At 55.9% G+C, this 14318-nt stretch overlaps 5 protein-coding genes across 5 annotated transcripts; 3 read left to right on the top strand and 2 right to left on the bottom strand.

Annotated features, from left to right (window-relative positions):
* The first annotated feature begins 384 nt into the window (after nt 1-384).
* On the top strand, nt 385-3405 carry EV422DRAFT_539079 (Aldehyde/histidinol dehydrogenase). Its single transcript, XM_053071032.1, has 9 exons — nt 385-639; nt 742-909; nt 1007-1168; nt 1272-1354; nt 1441-1585; nt 1659-1800; nt 1873-2271; nt 2361-2652; nt 2820-3405. The coding sequence occupies exons 1-9, from the start codon at nt 409-411 to the stop codon at nt 3013-3015; spliced, it is 1818 nt and encodes a 605-aa protein (XP_052923190.1). The 5' UTR covers nt 385-408; the 3' UTR covers nt 3016-3405.
* On the bottom strand, nt 3406-6833 carry EV422DRAFT_622074 (uncharacterized protein). Its single transcript, XM_053074159.1, has 2 exons — nt 5738-6833; nt 3406-5614 (listed from the first exon to the last, which is right to left on the bottom strand). Exons 1-2 carry the CDS (start codon nt 6345-6347, stop codon nt 3861-3863), a joined length of 2364 nt encoding a protein of 787 aa, XP_052923189.1. The 5' UTR covers nt 6348-6833; the 3' UTR covers nt 3406-3860.
* A 187-nt stretch (nt 6834-7020) lies between these two features.
* Nucleotides 7021-8751, top strand: EV422DRAFT_508423 (ankyrin repeat-containing domain protein; the record flags this gene model as incomplete). Its single annotated transcript, XM_053068746.1, has 2 exons — nt 7021-7060; nt 7253-8751. 2 exons carry the CDS (start codon nt 7021-7023, stop codon nt 8749-8751), a joined length of 1539 nt encoding a protein of 512 aa, XP_052923188.1.
* Nucleotides 8752-9252: 501 nt separating this feature from the next.
* EV422DRAFT_508422 (quinon protein alcohol dehydrogenase-like superfamily) lies at nt 9253-12295 on the bottom strand (the record flags this gene model as incomplete). Its single annotated transcript, XM_053068745.1, has 3 exons — nt 9253-10221; nt 10309-11982; nt 12062-12295. 3 exons carry the CDS (start codon nt 12293-12295, stop codon nt 9253-9255), a joined length of 2877 nt encoding a protein of 958 aa, XP_052923187.1.
* A 304-nt stretch (nt 12296-12599) lies between these two features.
* Nucleotides 12600-14197, top strand: EV422DRAFT_194436 (uncharacterized protein). The gene is made up of 7 exons (XM_053065235.1): nt 12600-13032; nt 13113-13140; nt 13203-13279; nt 13360-13463; nt 13541-13589; nt 13734-13772; nt 13852-14197. The coding sequence occupies exons 1-7, from the start codon at nt 12746-12748 to the stop codon at nt 14087-14089; spliced, it is 822 nt and encodes a 273-aa protein (XP_052923186.1). The 5' UTR covers nt 12600-12745; the 3' UTR covers nt 14090-14197.
* Nucleotides 14198-14318: the final 121 nt, after the last annotated feature.

Here is a 14318-nt window from a genome sequence, read left to right as displayed (position 1 = left end):
ATTGCGGCTTAGAGACGTCTTGGCATCTGTCACTTTACTCCGATTGCTTCGAGATTTCATCACAGCTTGGTTGGTCTTCGTCGTTCCTTTTTCCACCTCTTTTTCAAATTTCCTCCGTTTTCATATAGCCCATCATTTGTAGACAGACTCTCTCTCTTTTCTCCGTACACAACATACCGCGCATAGAAAGTACAGTTTTATCCATCCCCTTCTTGTCTCGTCATATGTATCTAGGTGTAGTTTTCTTTCGTGCTCTCTTCTTTCCCTATGTTCTTCTTATGTATAAGCGTTGTCCTGTTCATCTCGCTGTTGTCCGTCTCATATGATTGCGAACGCTCGCCGACGGCCAATGGAGGCAGGCGGGATCATAAGAAGAATACGCGTCGAGAGGGCACGCGACATGCATTGATGACCTGCTGGTGCTCCCCCTGTGTTCCTCTCAAGCGGGTTCGTTCAGAAGAAGCCTTTTTTTCTCCTTGCTTCGTCCACCAGGTTGAAAAGCACCACTCCACTCCAGTCCTGCAGCCCCCGGCTTCCTCCTCCCAGCAGTTCCGCATACCCCCCTTATCCTCCCACAACACCCTCCTCGCAATGCACTTCAGGACCTGTCTCGCCGCCTCGCGGGCCCTCGCTGCCCGGGTATGCTTAGTGTGTTCACTCCCATTCCCGATTTGTTTACACTTTACTTTCTCTTCCTCCCAAAGTCCATACTCACCTTCCTCCGCTCCGGTCCGCTACCAGCCTCTAGCCCGCTTCCAGCAGCAACGATGCACACTCGCCTCCGCCGCGTCCGCCGCCGCCAAACCATCCACCACCACGGCCGACAAGAAGGTGCCCAACACCCAGCTGTACGTCAATGGAGAGTTCTTTGAAAGTCAGGCCGATCAGTGGTTTGAACTACGGAACCCGGTATGTATACGAAGTTGACAAAAAAAAAAATTGACTCTTTTGCCGGGACGTAAACATGATCTCCAGTGTGTCAGACTGACACCACCTACCCCCCAAGGCAACCCAAGAGCTCGTAACGATGGTCCCGCAAGCGACCCCAAAGGAGCTCGAGTACGCGTCCCGCACGGCGGCAGAGGCGTTCAAGACGTGGAAGAAGACGAGCGTGTTGGCGAGGCAGAGGGTCATGATGAATTTGCAGCTGCTTGTTAGGGATAACATGGTATGCGCATCGAGGGAGTGGGCTTCGTAGCGTTGATGTGGGGGGTTGGGTGGATGGCGGAGGGGACTAATTGGGGCGATGTTTTGCCGATATGTGTGTTTAGGATGCGCTTGCGACGTCCATCACGACCGAGCAGGGAAAGACGTTCCCGGATGCGAAGGGGGATGTGCTGCGTGGGTTGCAAGTGTGAGTTTGAGACTGCATTGAGGCGGGGGATATGCGAAATCGAAAGATATTGGCGAAGTTACTGACCCCCCATTGCGGTTTCAAAGTGTTGAGAACGCCTGTGGTATACCCTCCCTCCTCATGGGCGAGAAGTTGCCTGTGGCCACCGACATGGACACGTTCACAATCCGTGAACCGCTTGGGGTTGTGGGTGGGATTGCGCCCTTCAACTTCCCTGCTATGATTCCCTTGGTAAGCTTTCTCAAGACTTCAGTCCACACGCCAAATATTTCCATATCTAATACGTGCAATTTGCTGTCCGTAGTGGATGTTTCCATTGGCCGTCGCTACCGGAAACACCTGCATCATGAAGCCCTCTGAGCGGGATCCGGGAGCCATGATGTTGCTGGCGAAGCTGGCTGAGGAGGCTGGTTTGCCCAAAGGTGTGCTTAACGTCGTTCACGGTGGTATGTGATGCACTCGGTATATCTCAAAGCGCGGGGAGAAGCATCCACTCAGTTCAATATCCTCGACTACAGGAAAGGACACGGTAAACTTCATGTGCGACGACCCGGCCATCCGCGCCCTCTCGTTCGTCGGCGGCGACAAAGCCGGCCGGTACATCTTCGCCCGCGGAACCGCCAACGGTAAGCGGGTGCAAGCCAACCTCGGCGCCAAGAACCACGGCGTGATCATGCCGGACGCCAACAAGAACCACACCCTGAACCAGCTGGTCGGCGCTGCATTCGGAGCTGCTGGACAGCGGTGCATGGCGCTTTCCACCGTTGTGTTTGTGGGGAAGGCGAAGGAGTGGATGCCGGAGCTTGTGGAGCGTGCCAAGGCGTTGAAGGTCACGGGCGGGTTTGAGGACGGCGCCGATTTGGGCCCGCTTATCACCCCGCAGGCTAAACATAGGTGTCTCGAGCTTATCCAGTCCGGTAAGTCCAAAGTATTCGCGCCTCCCCGGGCAATCACGTCAAAAAACCGGAACTAACGCAAAACCCACTTTCCCCCCCTCCCACCCCAGGCATCGACGAAGGCGCCACCCTCCTCCTCGACGGGCGCAACCCCACCCTCCCGCACAAATACCAGGCCGGCAACTTCATCGGCCCCACCATCCTCGGCAACGTGACCCCTTCGATGCGCTGCTACACTGAGGAGATCTTTGGCCCTGTCCTCGTTGCGCTGTTTGCCGATACACTCGACGACGCGATCAGGATCATCAATGGAAACCCGTATGGGAATGGAACGGCGATTTTCACAAACTCGGGCGCGGTCGCGAGGAAGTTCACCGAGGAGATTGATGTTGGCCAAGTTGGGTGAGTTACCCCCTTTTTGCCCCATTTCTGGGGGTGGTTTTCTGGGTCCTGTGGTGTCACTTCGCATACCTATACCCCCGTTTCCGGTACCCGTCCGCTGCAAATGGACGGTGCACCACCCATCTTTTGCACCACCCCACTAACCACCCCGCCGCCTCCCGCCCCAGCGTCAACGTCCCGATCCCCGTCCCCCTCCCCATGTTCTCCTTCACCGGCTCCCGCGGCTCCATTATCGGCGACCTCAACTTCTACGGCAAGTCGGGCGTCCAGTTCTACACCTCCATCAAGACCGTCACCCAGCTGTGGAGGCATGAGGACGCGACGACCACCGAGGCGGCTGTCAACATGCCGACGCAGCATTAAGCGGGTGCACCGGCGCGGGTGGACACGACAGTCTATGTATTTGTGCATTTGGGTAGGATAGCATAGCATTACACCCCATTTTTTTTCGTACCCCTTCATTTCAGGTAGTCCATACTACTGTAGTCTCCGACAAATGTCAGTTCGGCTTTCATCATCATCGGCTGTGATGTTCGCGAGTGGATCGGAGCGGAAGCTGCGCACGGCAATAACCAAACTCGCCTGGTTTCTGTTCTTGCGCCTGTACACGCAGGGATATCGCCGCGCCCGCCAGAAACCCTATACGTGTTCGGCTTCCATTGGCGAATATCCCATCTATGTGACTGACATGGGGTCTTTTGCAGTGGTGTACATACGGTCTGAGGTGAGGATTGATGTTACAGTTTCCCATCACGCGACCGGGACAGACAGGTCCATATGCGCTTCGGCCAGCTCGGTAAAGACCGGTATCATCGCAGGGTAAATGTTCTGGCACGCCCCAACCTTTATTTCGCACTGAATACATACATATACATGGGGTGTTTGTTTCTACCCAATCCCCTACACAAGCAAGTCCCCCGGTCTTCCCGCCCTTGCGTCGATGCTTGAAACCCCCATCGCCGGGGTTTTTGCGGATGTCCGTGTTTGCATTCCTTTCCCCGATATCGCAACATGCCAACGCACATCCCCACCAACAAGCCGCTATTTTTTCGATCGCAGTTTACCCGTTTTTGTTTTTCCTCAATGCGGCCCGCGCAATGTTGGGATTGTTTCCACACCGTCTGCCCCTACCCTACCCTCCCATTCTTCAGCCCGACAGAAAAACAACAATTTCAAGGATCCCTTCCACTTCCCCTCCTCGGTCCAAATCACCCACAAAAACCCAACAACCGATCCACCAACTCCTCACTCGCAACCCCCGCCGGCTCCTCCGTGTGCCACATCCTCCCGACCGTCATGACGTCGTCCGAGTTGTACGCGGGCGAAGCAGCGATGTTCTGGTTATATGCGTAGGGATTGTGCGGGTTGTTGTATGGGTTATATTGTTGGTTGTTGTTGTTGTTGATGTACTGATGTCCGTTCTGGTGGGTGAAGACCGTTTTGGTGCGCGAGGGCATGGCGATCGGTGTCGTGTGGGTCACGGCGTCAGCGTTGGTTTGATAGCGGTTCGGCGCAAATTCGGGCATGTAGGCTGGGTTGTTTGGCTGGTAGTGCGGGGTAAACGCCGTTGCGCTCGGATTGGGCGGGCTGACGGCGGCGGTGGCTGCGGGCATGGCCGGAATGGCGATATGAGATGTGTTGAGGGCAGACCAAGGCGAAGGGGTGGCGGACGCTGTCTGTTGATGCGGGACGGCCACAGCTGACTCCAGCGGCGGCACATGCGGTGAAACCGTGTCCGAGTTGGATGTGGTGTCTCCTCCGTCATCGGAGGTTCTGCCGAGGCCTTTGAGTAAAGTCGCCATGTCGAGCCCAGGCGGGAGCGTGCCGGACAATTTCTCCTTTGCTAGAAACTCCTGCAAGAGCCCGCGGATCCGATCGGGTTCCACGTTCTGGGCTGACATGTAGCCGGGCGCGATACCGATGGAAGCGTCAGTAGACATATCCGTGGTCATGAGGTCCTCCGAGTAGGTGGCAACAGTTTGTTGGTAGGGTGGATATATTGCTGTTGAAACCGGGAGGGTTGGCATGTAGGGCACAACCTCGATGCGGGTGTAGACCGGCTGGTTGGGCGTGTCTTCCACTCTGCGTCGTTTGCCAATGTGGACGGAAGAGGGACCGTCCTGAGGCGCGCCGAATTCAGGTTGCGGTGCAGGTGGCACCAGCGCCGGCCCGGACGGCGCGGAGGAGGTCGTGGTGGGGTCCGGCGATACTGCTGCGGGTGCTATTGTCGGGACAGTCGCCACTACACTCCCTACGTTCCCGTAGGCCAGATTCGTATGCATGATAGGCATCGATGAGGTGCTGGAGATGCGGAAAGGCTGATACGGCAACTGATTCAACATCGCATCCGCGTCCTGTTGATGTGCGCCGGCCAAATCGGTTATGTATGTCGCATCTCCGGGCCCAATCATCTGCGGCCCTATAACCGAATCGAAAGGCATCGTCATGTTGTACTCGGGGACAAACTCTGGAGGGAAGGATGAGGCGAAAGCCAGCGCCCCATTGGGCACACCCGGCACATTGAACCAAGGTCCTTCATTCGGATTGGTTGACGGCATTTGCTGATTCGCCAGAGCGTTTCTCTGATCTTTGGTTTTCCTTTTGATTTTCCGGATCCCTTTCGTTTTCAGATCAATCGGTCGCTTATATCCGTGCAGTCTCGCGAAAAGACCACAAGCATTGCAGAGATGTTTGCCGTTCTCGTCACGGCGCCACAAGGGGGTTTTCGTGACCCCGCAGTTATAGCACACTGGCGTGGGAGCAGTGTGCATTCGTGGCGCGGCTGTCTCACTAGCTGACGAGGGGGCTGCCTTACGATCATCGGCATTCCCATTTTGGGATTCGACGCCTGACATGGCCTGACTTTGGTCCATCGCGCTAAGGCCGATACCGGAATCGGAGCCAGCGCTCTTTTCGAGCATCGCCCCAGAAGTTTTCGGCAAAGATGTTACAATCGAATGTGCTATAGCGGAACATTTGATTTTTGGTGATGGGTGAGTGGATGTTGGAAAACGGTAAATCTCGCAGCAGAACCCGATGAATTCGCATCGAGGGTCGTTGAACGCTATCAACTACGTCAACTCACCATTTGTGGTATCCGCAGATCCACCTGGTCCACCCAGGGTCCTGTTATCTCGACTTATACTCGTGTGCGCATCGCTGATCTTTCCTATTGACCGGCTCGATGTGGAGTACGGTTCTGTTTGTTGTGAGCGACCATCGGATGTCGAGGCGCCTGCGGACTGTTGAGGCTCTGAGCCAGCTCCTGGAATGGGTTGCGGCAGCGATGTCGCCGTGTCCATTGGCGATGAAGTGCTGTCCACCATCATTTCAGACCCTTCGGTCTGATTTCCAGTATTCTGTGAAGTACTCGCTTTGCTTATTCCACCGTTCAAGTTCTGCAATGCTTCTTCCTTTTCCTTGAAGGACAGATGCAGTAACCTCCATGCCAAGTTCTCGAGCCTTCGCCCCTGCGGAAGGCCGGACTTTGCCTTTGCGGCGAATGACCACATTTTGTGCGGCTCGCTGTTACGGACCTCCTGCGGCATAGTCAACGGCAGAGTGAGCGCTGCAAACCGGTCGAGTAGAGAAGCGACTGACAGGCTCCGCTCTGGCTTGACCAGCGGTACCAAGGCTTTTGTGGAGGCCGCGAGCTGCTGCCTCGTTGGTATGGATGAATTGTTTGTGGAGGTCATTTCGGATAGCGAGACAAGGGCAGGGAGCCGGCGATGGGTATCGGAAGAAGTGGTTTCGCGCTGGTGGGTCGTCGTGTTACAGGAGAAAGGCAACGCTCAGCGGGTGGGGGCAAATGTGTTAATTGGGAACTGGGGGGGTTGCCGTTTCCCGCGTTCCCACGAGGGGGAAGTTTGGCGATAAGGGCTGTCCCAATTGGCGGAGCGCACAACAATACAAGAACGGTCGGCGGGGGCAGGGCACTATAGTTATGGCGAGCAACCCCTGTTATGTGAAGGTGGAATGGGTCCCCTCTGGCAAGAGTGATCTCTGCCTTTTTTGTGGTGTTGTTGTTGTTTGGCAGTGGGGTGGGGGTTGGTTGCAGGAAAAAAGCCAGACTTTCAGCTGCGGAAAGAGGCCCGCTCTGATGGAAATGGCACAGGGTGATGACTGCAGTGACCGACTGTGCAGAATGGCTCTGGCACCGTCATCTACCGGTTATCGCACACGGCTGCCCGTTACAAAGCAGTGGGCGAGGGACCACGTTCCTGCACGAGAACGGTTAAACGCGGGCCCAGGTGGTGATCATCAGCAGCAGCTTGCATGCTTCGCAATATGTCGCACATCGCCGCAATCATCAGGGATCAAAGATTCAACACCAGGCATAAAAAACACTGCAGCTTTGGGCACTTTCACATGGCCAAAGCAGCACCCTGGGCGCAAACGCACGCTCTGTGTACGTACAGTACGCGATCGATCCGGGACCTCTCTCATCGATTTTACATAGTCATGTGACTAGCAGACAGAGTTATTAGGTTCCTCTTGCACCCACGCACCTTTTGGGCCGCTCTGAATGCGGTCCCTCTACATACAACGGCACCCCCAGGATGTCCTTATAAATACGTAGTACTGTACATAGTAGGTACAGTGAAATGCGCGTGGTGGACAATCGGTCCGTTGTCTGACCTCCAGGCGTCTCTTGGTGCAACCGCTTTTTTCTACATACACGTTCACGTTCGTCCTCTGGTCCCGCCGCGCCACTGGGCACCGCCTCCGTCGCCTCGCCTCGCTTGGGGCATCATCACGTCCAACCCAAATCCACACTCTTCCCTTCGTACGGAGATGCTGGCCTGTCACCAGGCCCGTCTAGGTTCACCGCCCGATGACGTCGAACCCAGCGCCGATAGTCTGATCCTCCCGCCGTTACCCGTCGAGGTCGTCGACAACATCTTCCTCTATCTCCCCGTGAAGTTCGCCATCAGTTTCAAGCGAGAAACGGTGAAAAGAAAGCTCCTGCCCCTGGTGGCTTGCCCGGAGCTTTGGTGTTCAGGCAACATGGAGGCACTGCGTTGGTTGTGCAAGTACAACGTCTCAGGATGCGACGAAGTCACCGCCCTTCATATGGCTTTAGATTGCGGCGATCTCGATGTAGCGCAATGGCTTCACGACAAGTACCCGGATGCATTGCGTACGCTCGTCACACGCTTCGTCACGCGTACGCTCGTCACGGACGGGGACTCAGGGTACAGCGACGACCTGTACCATGCGCTGGACGTCGCAGCCGAGCAGGGCCAGCTTGCAGTGATTCAATGGCTTCACGAACGCGGGCCGGACGAGATGGCGACCCCAAACGCGATGGATTTGGCAGCGGCAGAGGGAGACCTCGCGGTAGTCCAATGGCTCCATGAAAACAGATCGGAGGGGTGCACCGTGGCTGCCATGGACGAAGCGGCCGCCAACGGGCATCTGGCGGTCGTGCAGTGGCTCCACGAGAACAGATCGGAAGGGTGCACTACGGCAGCGATGAACGACGCTGCTCGGAAAGGCCTCCATCCTGTGGTTGAATGGCTGCACGGAAACCGCAAGGAGGGATGCACGACACGGGCAATGGACGATGCTGCATCGGCGGGTCACCTCGAAGTTGTCAAATTCCTGCATATCCATCGACACGAGGGATGTACGGCACGGGCAATGGACGATGCTGCATCAATGGGTCACCTTGCCATAGTCGAGTACCTCCACACCCACCGCAAGGAGGGATGCACGACACGGGCAATGGACTATGCTGCGTCAGCGGGTCACCTTGAAGTTGTCAGATTCCTGCATATCCATCGACACGAGGGATGCACAGTGGAGGCCCTGAACTCCGCGATCCGTAGCGGACGCCTCGAAATGGTGCAGTGGCTGTTCACGCATCGAACGGAGGGATACACCCGGGAGCGCTTGCAGCTGGACCTCGTTGTCACCCAAACGTCGGGTGCTGCAATCAAAGAATGGCTTTCCAAACAGGAGTATGGGAAGGAGCCGCCGCCGGATAGTGACGACGATGTTCAGCGGAATGACTCGTCGGAGGATTCGGATAGTGATGACGACTTCGGGCGGCGGAATGACCTTGATCGGTTGCAAGCAGTGAATCTGAGGCGGTAGATGTAGTACATCTAGGGAGCTCTATGCTCGGCTGTTGGCCATCGGGAATGGTCACATCGGCGCTATCGCCCACGCAAACCACATATACAGACGGAGCGAGATTCCATGAGAAGTTGAAAGCGGCGAACCCCATGAGGCTGGACCTCGTAGATGTAGATGTACTGTAGATCAGGTAGCCTCGCGACTCCTTTGCCCATTTGACAGAAGATGACGGCGTATGGCGCTCATGCGCGTGGGCCCTTCTTTCTGTAACCGTACTTTTGATATCCGCTTCCAAGTCACATCATAAACAGTGCTTCATCAGCTCAATGCAGGAAAGAGGATACATCATTGACGGATGGGCCAAATGGTAACAGTCGAGTGATAATAATGATAATAAAAAAAAGATGGGCGAAAGGAATGATTTATGATACACTGATGGATGGATGGATGGGCCTGCTTCCCGATGCTTTCGAAGCCCTCCCCCGCTCCAACTCCACGTCCTTGCCCCCCAAGTCCCCCCTACGTTCCATAAGTATGCTTCTGGAACGCGCCTTCGGCAACACCATTCATAACCGCCAACGCCGGCAACTCGACAACCGCCAGATCATGCTCCGACACAAACGCCAGGCCCATGATGGGTCCGTACCGGTGCTCCATGTTGAACGCGGGGGAGAAGGTCAGGGTGGTGTTGTACTTGGCGGCGTCTACCGGTGTCGGCGTTTTGAGGATGCCGTTGACGCGTTGCCCGCGTGGTATTGGTTTTGAGGCGGGCGTGGAGGGCGGCTCGGCGTCCGAGTCGGCGTCGTCGGTGTGTGGGCGTTTGGTACCTGCCCGTGTCGTTTCGTCAATGTCGTCGTCGTCGTCTGTGTCGGCATGGGAGACGCCGTTGGTTTCGCCAGCGTGGAGGAGGAGGTCGTGTGCGTCGAGCGGGTCCGTGTCGTCTTCGAGGTCCTCGTCGTCGCTCGAATCGATAACGATAGCGCCATCGGCGTCAATGACGTGATGCCCGTTAGGCTGGCCGTTAACGCCCTTCCGTCTGATCGACGCCGGTGTTCCGTTCATAGCCACTGTCCCATTCACATGGGTCTGCTCATCAGCCTGCGGCTGAGCACGCTTCATCCGCGCCCATTTAGCAGCCTTCCTCGCCTTCCTCTGCAAAACCCTTCTCCGCTTCTCGGCGCTGATGAGCGCGTCTCGCGGACCGAGCGGTTGCTCCAGATCGATGAAGGTGAAGTGGTTGGCAGCCCATAGGATCATGCCCGCTGGCCGCAACGGGTCGAACGCGACGCCGAGCACAACTTCTTTACGGTTCAGCCAGCGTAATGGGAGGCGCTGGGAGTACTCGCGGGACCAGTCCGTTAGACGTGCCTCTTCGCAGTCGTAGAGGTAGAACTCGTTCGATGCGGTGGTGGTGATGAGTGTGGGTGAGGTGGGGTGGAAGGTGAGGGTGGTGTGGAGCGTTGAGAAAATAGGAAGAGTGGCGTGATGCTATTTTGGAGAAAAATCAAGGATATGGCGCTTTAGTCGTCGTGTTCTCGCGCATACGCATTATCATCCACACTGCATCCTTCATACCTTCAACGAGTCCAGATTGAACACGTGGATCCGATTCAGCATATCCCCACTCGCCAACCACTGCCCATCCCCACTCACAGACAACGTGACGACCATTTCCCTCCCTCCTTTCGTCACTAGCTTTTTGGACGCCGCGACGGGTGCGCTATCCACGCCTTCGATCTCCATTGCGTCTTCATCGCCGTGGTCACTCCCCTCGTCCCCCCTATGAGCTTCGAATTGCTTGACTATACTGTAAACATCTTCGGACGCGGCCGTGAGGTCCACGACGTAGACGATAGAGTCCGCTCCCGCCACGATGAGACGGAGCGAATCCGGCGTGAAAACAAAGTTGTGTGCTCCCTTGATGACATTGCTGACCCTCAGTTCGAATGCCTTTACCCTCTTGATTTTGAATTCATCCTGTCGCGCTTGCCCATTCCCGGCTGGTTTCACCACCCGGAAGAGTTTCACAGAGTTCATATCGGACACTGCCACCCATTCCCCGTCCTCTGAGATGGCGGCAGCAGTGAGATTCGTCGCGAATTTCGGTTTGATTGTAAACAAGTAGGTTGGACGTTGATGATCCACTTTCGCATACGTCGGCAGCTGTGCAGTCACCTTCGCTGGCGCCAGCGCCTCGCCTAACCGCCAGACCTTGATGTGATCCTGGAACCGCGCCAGCATGAGTTTCGATCCGCTCTTTGTGATCTGTACGATTGGTCGATGGGGAAAGGACGCCATGCGGTATTGTTTCAGGAAGGGGAACTCGGTGAGTGGGCTGGACACGATCAAAGTGGTGTCAAGACCACCGGAGATGAGGGCGTCGTGCGGTCGACCTTCGAGGAGGGCCAGCGCGCGGACGTCGTGTGAATGGTATCGTTTCTCGCCGGATAGAATCCAGTGCTTTGCGCCTGGTCGGTGATCGTGGCTCTTGCTGCCCTTGCGCTTCTCCTTGTGTTCTCCCGAAGGCTGCGTGGATGAGTCTACCAGCGAGAACTGCACCACTCTCCGGTCCACACCGGAAGACCATACTTTAGTGCCTGCCTTGTTGACAGCCAGGCACAACACATCTGCTTCATGAGCACGGGTCGAATTTGAAGCAGTTCCCGATTGCCAGTCCCAGTATGTCACGTGGCCCATGGAGTCTCCAGTGACAACAGTTCCATCCTTTAGAACTTTCAGGTCCCAAACGATCGTTTCCTCCCCGGGTACCGTGGCTGTCGTCATTCTCTGCACCGTCCTCCCCGTTTTTACATCGATCTTGCGAATACTGCTATCTGCCCCACCCGCAACGAGGAACTGGCCGTTAGGGTGCCATGCGATGGACATGATCCTCGTCGGGCTTTTCTCAAGCAGTCGGTGCAATACGAGCTGGTCATCGCTAATGTCGAGAACCCGCACATGCCCGTCCTCGCATCCAACAGCTAGGCGGGTGTGAGACGTGTTGGGCGCCGCACACCAGATCGCACCACCACCCACTTCTGCTACGCGGTGAGGCTTCAACGTGGTGGTATCCCATTCTACTATCCGACCATCGAGTCCGGCCGATATGAGTCGTGGCTGAGCTTGCCTCAAGGACTTTAGGTATGCTTTCCGTTCCTCGGGGGTGTCAAAGTCCGAGTCGTCGACGGCGTTGTTTTGGTGGACCCACACAACTGCTTCTATCGGTGATGATTTCGATCCTGGAATGGTCTGCAGAGTTCCGAGATTGTGTTAAAATAACAAAGAGTTCTCTGAAAGAGCTCATGAACTACTTCATCATTTGACATACCCTCTCCAAGAACCACCCTTTCCCTCTTGGGTTCCACAGTTCGATATCCCCATTAGTCCTCGCACAAGCGACGAGGTTGTCCTTTCGACTGATTCGGCCGCCCTGCGAGTTGGACGGAACTGTTTCTGGCACCACGGACAAGCTGACCACACCGGCGGGGTTGTACTTCACAGCTTTACACCTGTGGATCCGGAAGGGCCGGCCAGTGCCCTCTTCGGCGGTATCGACGCTCATAACTCCTGCCTGCCTGCCTGCCTGCCGCTTATTATATTTCGTGCGAGACCTTGTTCTCGTCCGCTTCTATGTACAGGTCCCTTAAATACGTCCAAAGTATACGACAAGGCCTGCGGGTTGGTGGGAGAACTGTCAATGCACTGTAGCAGCAAGGCAAAGACGTTGGGAAAAAAAAGGGCGAAAGCCCGAGGCAAGGGAATATGCGAAGAAGCGACTCAGGCACATGAAGTCACATGACCCGCGTCGAAACTTAATCCGCCCTCACGTGACTGTTCATCCGCTTGGAAATCGTCGCATCGTCCGAGTGCGAAGACCTAGGACGGTGATTTGGCTTTGGGAGAAGGGAGCTCTGATCCACCATCACAGCCGGAGCAGTCTCCATACCTTGCTCTACTTAAGGCATATTGGAATTGAATAGCTTTCGCGGAGGCGCTCTCTAATCTTCTCAGAATGTCCAACGACGCGAACGAGCACACGGAGGACGAGCAGCTCCGGGATGGCGACAGCAGACGCAGGGACCGCAGCGGCGAGCGTGAGCGGGAAAGGAGTCCCGGACGGGAACGAGATGGTGACAGGGGCAGGGGGCGAGAGCGTGGTGGACGGGACCGTAGTGACGACAGAAGGGATGGAGGTGATCGTAACGGTCGCGGTGGTCGCGGAAGGAACGGTGGGGGTGGTGGTGGTGGCGACGACGAAGTTCGCTCCCTCTTCGTTCGTGGCCTTGCTGATGGGACGAGGTATGGAGGGATGGGAAGATACTCATGCGATTAGTTTGGTGAACATGAGCTGACTGCCGGCTTCGAATCGCTTTCTGCAGATCTGAAGATTTGATCCAGGCTTTCAAGGTAAGCTTTTCATATGATTTGCCTAAATCGAGTCGTTCCGAAACTCACCCTATATTTCACAGGCCTATGGCGATGTCATTGACTGCTACCTGCCCGTGGACTACTACACCGGGAAAAGCCGCGGTTTTGCCTACATCCAGTACGAATCGCTCTGTCCAAGACCGTGATTGAAATCCATGCAAGGTCTATTCACACTGCGCGATCGGCCAAAAAAAACAGGTTTGCTGATCAGGAACAAGCGAACATTGCGTTCACGAAGATTGAGTACATCACTATTAGTGGACGAACTCTGACGGTCGAATGGGCTGCTGGACGACGAAAGAGTATGCTTTTCTCGCAAGTCGTCCCTGGAAATGTTTTCAACAAAACTGACTGGTGCTCAATTACTCACTCAAATTAGCACCCGGAGAAATGCGTGGACGCGGTCCTCGGAACAACGATAGGCCCCGGTAAGGATCTGGATAAGCCAAGACTCAAGCCCTCAAAGCACAAGTCTCTTGCCCAAGTTTTCAAGGAACCTCGGTTCTCTTCAAGTGAGGAATGCGTTGCACTCATCACTCTGACCTCGCTTCCCTTCTCTCGGTGGAATATAGCCGTCGATCTCCCGGTGACAGCTACAGGCCGAACGACCGGTATGTATTCAAGCAGTCTTTCGATGGGCCTCCACCATCTATCACGAGCCCGCATTGACGTTGCTCCATCTATTACCAGCTCTCCCCGTCGTCGTCGCCGGTCCCGCACCCGCAGCCGCAGCCGATCCCGCGACCGCTCTCCCCGTCGCGGCGGCGACAGCGGCCGTTACTCCAACTCGTCCCGCTCAAAGTACCGCTCCGACTCCCGCGACCGATCCCGCTCCCCCGCCCCGCGTCGGTACGACGATCATCGTCGCGGGAGTGCCTCCGGATCAGCTCGCCGCTCTGGATCCCCGCATGTCAAACATGAGGGTTGAGCTTGAGCTCCTCCCCACTTTGGGAAAGGTTTGGTTTTATTTTCTCGCGGTCGTTCTCCCGGCCGGTTATCGCGGGATCCCCTATATCAGCGCGCTTTCCACTCCGGAATGGCGTCGTTTTGTAGGGTTTGGGATACAGCTGCGCTGTTACTTGTTTGATGCTGCTTATGCATGTAGAAAACCGCTTTGTGCATACCATGCAAGAAACGAGATAAAATGTGCAGAGTCT

The sequence above is a fragment of the Fimicolochytrium jonesii genome (assembly GCF_025526975.1).
Source record: "Fimicolochytrium jonesii strain JEL569 chromosome Unknown EV422scaffold_23, whole genome shotgun sequence".
In the NCBI taxonomy this organism is placed as follows: Eukaryota; Fungi; Chytridiomycota; class Chytridiomycetes; order Spizellomycetales; family Powellomycetaceae; genus Fimicolochytrium; species Fimicolochytrium jonesii.
Note: the sequence above shows the minus strand (reverse complement) of the source record. Positions and strands in the feature narration are given on the sequence as shown.

What these genes read in the sequence shown, in the direction of transcription:
- EV422DRAFT_539079 (XM_053071032.1), top strand. Translation starts at nt 409, where the DNA reads ATGACCTGCTGGTGCTCCCCCTGTGTTCCTCTCAAGCGGGTTCGTTCA. An exon ending in CGCGGGCCCTCGCTGCCCGG is followed by an intron (nt 640 to 741) that starts GTATGCTTAGTG and finishes GTCCGCTACCAG; the next exon opens with CCTCTAGCCCGCTTCCAGCA. An exon ending in TCTCGAGCTTATCCAGTCCG is followed by an intron (nt 2,272 to 2,360) that starts GTAAGTCCAAAG and finishes CTCCCACCCCAG; the next exon opens with GCATCGACGAAGGCGCCACC.
- EV422DRAFT_622074 (XM_053074159.1), bottom strand. Translation starts at nt 6,347, where the DNA reads ATGACCTCCACAAACAATTCATCCATACCAACGAGGCAGCAGCTCGCG. An exon ending in ATCTGCGGATACCACAAATG is followed by an intron (nt 5,615 to 5,737) that starts GTGAGTTGACGT and finishes GTTCCGCTATAG; the next exon opens with CACATTCGATTGTAACATCT.
- EV422DRAFT_194436 (XM_053065235.1), top strand. Translation starts at nt 12,746, where the DNA reads ATGTCCAACGACGCGAACGAGCACACGGAGGACGAGCAGCTCCGGGAT. An exon ending in ATTTGATCCAGGCTTTCAAG is followed by an intron (nt 13,141 to 13,202) that starts GTAAGCTTTTCA and finishes TATATTTCACAG; the next exon opens with GCCTATGGCGATGTCATTGA. An exon ending in CGGAACAACGATAGGCCCCG is followed by an intron (nt 13,590 to 13,733) that starts GTAAGGATCTGG and finishes GGTGGAATATAG; the next exon opens with CCGTCGATCTCCCGGTGACA.